The sequence below is a fragment of the Nannobrachium achirus genome (assembly GCF_963921795.1).
Source record: "Nannobrachium achirus genome assembly, chromosome: 13".
Classification (NCBI taxonomy): domain Eukaryota; kingdom Metazoa; phylum Chordata; class Actinopteri; order Myctophiformes; family Myctophidae; genus Nannobrachium; species Nannobrachium achirus.
In genome coordinates, this window is record NC_137833.1 from 43,027,418 (window position 1) to 43,034,017 (window position 6,600).

Genomic DNA, 6,600 nt, shown 5'->3' on the forward strand with positions numbered 1-6,600 from the left:
TACTTCATCAGAATGTCTGTCTGGCGATGGGACAAGTTACAGGGGCTTTGTTTCTAAATCTGCAAGCGGCCGCAGGTGTCTCTTTTGGAACAGGTTTGGACGTGATGAGGCCTCACTCGGACTTTTTTTTAACAATTACTGCAGGTATGATGACAAAACCACTCACTTTCACATACCTTTTACCTTACCATACTTTGAAATGTGCATTTGTGATTCTAAATGATTGATTTTGATGGTTAGAAATCCAGACGAGAGCCCGATGCCATGGTGTCACGTTCGGAGAGGCAAAGGGACCGTGAGGACCGAGAGAGAGTTCTGTGACATTCCTAAATGTGGAACTGAGACTGGTGAGAGGACAGTTAAATGACTTAAGACCTACTACAGTATATATACTTTGTTGATGATAAATAACGGAAATAGATGATTTACATGCCCAGAACGCTTTGCATTGCGAATGTGAGCTTGCAGATCTGTAGCAAATGTTGTCTAAAGACAGCCCTAAAATAGGCATGACAGGTTGGAAGTGGGTAAAATAATATACAAAACGGTTGGACATTTTACCCATAAAATTCATATTTTTGTAATTATCTCCTACAGCTACTACTACAACAGCAACATCTACAGTGCCCCCTGTTTCAGTGGACACAGGTTTGTTTAACTATATTCCAAACTATACTACCATGATAATGGTGTTTTTAAGGGGTTAGCTCTGGTCCATAGCGCTATGGACCAGAGCTAGTAAGGGGTGTACCCTGGTTCGTCATTATAAATACACACACACACACACACACACACACACACACACACACACACACACACGCACGCACGCACGCACGCACACACACACACACACACACACACACACACACACAGGCACGCACGCACGCACGCACACACACACACACAGGCACACACACAAACAAACACACTTGTGACGTGATGTGCATGAAATATGGACTTCACACCTCCCCATGCACTGCACAAGAACTCTGTATCCGTTGTTGTGCATTGTTAATAGTGTTACTTCTACTTCCTTCATCACTTTCGAGGTGTGTAGCCTACACCAATTTCCTTGTTTCTCGGTAAAGCCAGTCTTATCTGCTTAATCTTTCTTTTCCCCCCCCTCAAATATCACAGCGTTATAGGACATTTGAGCTAGTGTACATTGTGTCTTTTTCCGTGAATATCCATCGGGCCCGTAATACCCATAGGGCCCGTAATGAGACTGAACCTGCTGTCAATGACTTTTCGTTTGTGTATAGAGCTGACGTGCGGAGAGAGGACAGAACACAGACAGAGCAAGATAATGGGTGGATCCGTGGCACCCATAGAGTCCCAGCCATGGATGGCAGCCTTCTTTAAGGATGATAAGTTTATGGTTTGCGCAGGCTCTCTCATCTCGCCTTGTTGGGTCCTCACTGCTGCACACTGCTTTGAGGATGGGTGAGAGTCCAGTCACGCACGCACGCACGCACGCACGCACGCACGCACGCACGCACGCACGCACGCACGCACGCACGCACGCACGCACGCACGCACGCACGCACGCACGCACGCACGCACGCACACACACACACACACACACACACACACACACACACACACACACACACACACACACACACACACACACACACACACCACTATTGGTCAGATTCTGTAATGTAATATTTGAGTTGTGTGTTTTGTAATTGTGTGTAACATGATAAATGTGTATGTATTTGGTCTCTCAGATTCAACACGACCCGACTTGCCCTTTCTGTACATCTGGGCAAGAGTGCCGTCAACGCTACTGATGCTGGCAGGGAGCAGATGTTCACCATTGAACAAGTCATCCCACACCCGCAATACGACCTGAGCTACAATAATGACATAGGTGAGCACATACCGGTACATGAAAGTGTGTGTGTGTGTGTGTGTGTGTGTGTGTGTGTGTGTGTGTGTGTGTGTGTGTGTGTGTGTGTGTGTGTGCGTGCGTGCGTGCGTGCGTGTGTGTGTGGCTGTTTGTGTGTAAGGGAAGGGTATTAAACATAGGCGATTCTAGCCTCTTCCAGCGGGGGGTGCACGACCTCTATTACCTCATGCACGCGCGCACAGCGCGCGCCTCATGCACGCGCACGCGAATTTTTTTTTTGTAATGTTGTTTTAGCGGATTTCTGCAGTTAATTTTGTACCCAAATGTAACACAATATAAACAAAAAAAGTGTAAAACAGGTGCTTCTTTTTCTAGACACCATGAGCATGTCTAGTATAGGATTTATTTACTTATTTTGCAGACAGAGGCAGCAAAGCCAAACATCAAGTTAATCATCATTCATCAAGCAATCAAGCAGTCATTTACAGTGTCAAATAAGCATTTCACAAAAACAAATAGTAGACACATCCTTATTACACAATGAACTGCAGCCTCCGGGTTTTGACACTTGCAAACCTTTCAATTATTTTCTGCACTTTAATTTCGTGTATTTTCTCAATCTGTAAAATGCCTATATCTGACACTCTTTTATCAGTCATGGTTGTCCGTAAATACGTTTTTAGTTGTCTCAAAGTAGAGAAACTGCGCTCAGCTGAAGCACTCGTAACTGGTATGGTGAGGTACAGTGTGTAGACGTGTTTTAATGTACCAAATGAATCAGAATTATGCATTCCCTTCTCTTGAAAAAAAGCAAGTTTCTTTTCAAACAGTGTCGTGTCCTCCATTTCTTTTTTTTTGCGCACATTCTCTTCCCTGTACATGGAAGTCATTACAGAGATTTCAGCTTTCAGAACATCTGCATCAAGAGTGTATGTTTGACATACGTCTGTCACACTTTTTTCTGAAGGGCTATCTGAGGTTACAACATCAGCAAGACACTGGAGGATATGAAAATCGTTTTCAGAAAAGCGCCCCTCAAGCTGTTGTATGAGTGTGTCCAGTGTTCTATACAGAATATCACATCGGTAATAATCCGCTGCTGTGTTCGGTTCTACACGGCGGCAGAACCATTTTGGGCTTAATATAATAGGGTTTATAAAAGCATGATCTGACTGTCTTAGTCTTACCTTGGGCTGGTCAGGAGGAAATGGTTCAGTCACGCACAGTGAGACAAGAGTCCTGGCTGATAGAGCCTGAGGTCTGTGTTTTGTAGAGGAAAGTCAGGTACAAAATGATCCTCTCCATGTGATGTTTCAGGGCAAGCAGCTATATTATAATATCTACCGGTAGTCACGTCCATAGTAGTGAAGAGCTCGAACTCCATGCTTTATTTTTAACAGATGTTGTTTTCAATTTCAATACTGGCGCGTGGATATGACATCACATCAGGAGGGGAGGGGGGGGCTGCCTGGAGCTGCCAGCCTCTATCACTACCACTAGGGGGTGTTGTTGTATTCGGTCTGAGTGGATGTAAAGTTACATTACAAAAAAAAAAAAAATCAAAATGGCCGCCTGGCGGCCAGGGGTTGCACATGCACCCTAGGACACCCCTTAAAATCGCCTATGGTATTAAAGCTATACTGTGTAAGTTGCTCAACTAGTGGTCAGTAGCTCTATAGCAAACCGTGGTCGCGTCCGCGTCTTTCGGCCGTTTTTCGCCGCGGACCGGGCCTCACACCCCCGCGTCTGCCTCCACCTCGCCGAGATCTATCTTTAGAGGGGTCCCAGAGAAGTCAGCAAGATGTGCTGTGATTGGCCGGCAGTGTATAACCCTCGCTGTGATTGGCCGGTAGTGTATGATGACGTAATTTTTCCGCGAAAACCGGACCCCGGTGAGGATCACAGAAAACATATAAAGAGAAGGCTTTAGAAGCTGAAAATAACGGAGTGGGTGTTCTAAAACTTTAGCGATTTAACAGTTAGGACAATTTTAAGATTTGTTTTATAAAAAAAGTTACATGGTATAACTTTAAGTAGTGTAGGTTTTGATAAAAAAAAAACAATGGGGCTCAAATCTGTGTACTTGTTTGTCTTTCAGCATTGGTGAAGATCAAGCGCAAGGATGGTGAATGTGCGTCTCGGACACCATCGTCACGCACAGTTTGTCTCCCCCCACCTTTGACTATGCTGCCCCCGGGGGCTGTGTGCAACATCACTGGATTCGGCAGGGAGAATAATAGTATGTATATACATTTTGAACCCCTATCATGATGGAGAACTCTCTCTGACTGTGTCTGTGTCTCTGTCTCTCCTCCAGATCTTATTGTACACATTATACTGTAGCAATCAATCCTACACCTTATAGCATTCACCAATATGAAAGGAAGTACATTTGATTAAGTAGCAATAATATCTGATCACAAAAAAGTGAGCATGCATGCAATAATACATAAATAAAAGACAAATTAATTAATCTGATGAAGTTTAGATCCTGGAGTGTAAAACATGTAATAGTCTCAAGATCATCATTGCTCTAATACTAGTGATGACTTATGTGTCAAACCACTAAAAATGTGATTGTGTGATCAGGTGCAGGCTTCTCACAGTTCTTGAAGCAGTCACAAGTGACTCTGATGTCTCTTGCCAACTGTAAAGCCTACTATGAGCCTGAAACTACTGTCACCCAGAACATGTTCTGTGCTGCTAGTCCTGACTGGAGCACTGACACATGCAAGGTGAGTGAAATGAGTGCGTGTGTGTGTGGGGGCGTTATAGCCTCTTACAGAGTGGGGGGGTTGACATGGGGGGGGGGGGTCATGCACGCGCGCGAAACGCGCGTGCACGTCTCGCGCGCGGTTTTTCGCGGATTTGATCGCGTTTTATTCGGGTTTCCGAAGCTGTATACCATTTTAAAGCTAAGATTCTTGTGATTCCGAATCCGCAAACCATTTAATTATAGCACCGAAACTCACGCCGCAAACAACGCAGAAGTCCGACATAAACAATAAAGGTTTCCGCGGTTTATTTTTTGCTAAACAATCGGGAACGGCACACAACACTTTCCCTTTGCCTCTCTCCACATGCACCAGCCAGCAAGATAGTCTATAGTAGATGGAATTCTTGGTACCAACACTCCAACAGACAGACAACACCAGTATCATATAATCATTCAGTTCCAAAAGCTTTTCAGTTAATCTATTTAATTTTACACCACTCTGTCTACTACAGCAAGCATGATGGTATTGCTTCCCAAACGTTTTAGCCCGTGAACCAAGAGAAACTAAACCCAAACAAGTAGAAGTGAAAATAGCCAATCTACAAGCTCACAACTAGTCGCTTCGCGCTGCGTTGTGAACTTCTAGATCTGCTATTTTCAGGACCCATACAATGTGTCCACAATGCTAGCCCAAACAGTGTTAGCCAGCAGCAGCAGCATAGCATCCATCATTACTCAAACTGTAATATAGCCACAGCCACAGACTCACCAATTAGCTGACAGAGTGACGATGAGACGAGCAGGACGATGTGTAATGCCTTTATAGCCTACATGGTCTTGTCTTGTTGTTCCGTTTATATTCCTTTATGCCTGTGTTGTTAATTTCACCACAAGTCCATCATGGCGCAAGTTACGCACGGACGACAGAGAGAAGTTAAAGGGGCGTTCTTTGAAACCCCATTTCCTCTCTGCACAGAAGCGCATTTCAAAACAAGAGTCTTCATCTATACAATCGATCATTCAACATGTTTATTGTCCTGGAAATGGAAGTAGCCAAATAGCCCCTACATGCCACTGATGGAGAGGTTGCGTTTGTGTTGATGAGAGCGCAGGGGAGAAAAAAAGCACCCCGGCCAAAAAGGTGGGGGGGATGAGATCTCGGTTTTATGAAAGTGGGGGTGTCCCGTCGTACTCGCAATGAATGGTTGTGACGCGCCTGTGTGTGTGTGTGTGTGTGTGTGTGTGTGTGTGTGTGTGTGTGTGTGTGTGTGTGTGTGTGTGTGTGTGTGTGTGTGTGTGTGTGTGTGCGTGTGTGCGTGTGAGTGCATGTGCGTGTGCCTGCATGCGCACCCAATTTGTAGTATTTATTTAGGTTAACAGACTTATATTTTAATTTTAGTTTTTGTCATTAGTTTCGTTGGTTTTAGTGTACTAACCTTGCTCTCTTCTTACAGGGTGATTCTGGGGGTCCCTTGGTGTGTGATGTTGGGGGTCGTATGTTCCTGTTCGGGGTGATCAGCTGGGGTGAGGGGTGTGCTATGAAGAACAAACCAGGCGTTTACACACGCGTCACCAACTACAACCACTGGATCGCTGAGACCACTGGGCTCTCAGCCTTCACAGCTGGGGTCATGTACCCCGAAAAATGATCTGCAGAAAACAATACAAAAACATCACCGATGTATGGAATGTGATGTGAAAAGAGTACAATGTGGCAGCTATTTGTTTTTTAAAGATTGCACATGTACATTATTATGTACACATGAAACCCTGAGTATTCAAGTGTTCAAATGTAATTTTCGACACTCTTAAGCCCTATACAACAATGAGTGGCAATAGCTGATCTTCAAGCTCACAATGCGGCACATTGTGACACATCTGCTATTGCTGTTGTAAAAAAAAAAGAAAAAGGAAATGAATTTTTCTTTTATTTTTTATAGATTTTCCAGTGTACATATACTGTACTGATTGTCGCTTCGGTTACAAATATTTTTTATATATCAGCCTGAACGGGTACAGTATATTATGC

General features: G+C 44.3%; 1 protein-coding gene across 1 annotated transcript; it reads left to right on the plus strand.

Annotated features, from left to right (window-relative positions):
• Window positions 1–1,306: 1,306 nt before the first annotated feature.
• LOC308297329 (urokinase-type plasminogen activator-like) lies at window positions 1,307–6,220 on the plus strand (the record flags this gene model as incomplete). The annotated part of the gene is made up of 5 exons (XM_080740742.1): window positions 1,307–1,443; window positions 1,734–1,876; window positions 3,954–3,980; window positions 4,445–4,590; window positions 6,026–6,220. The coding sequence occupies 5 exons, from the start codon at window positions 1,307–1,309 to the stop codon at window positions 6,218–6,220; spliced, it is 648 nt and encodes a 215-aa protein (XP_080596868.1).
• Window positions 6,221–6,600: the final 380 nt, after the last annotated feature.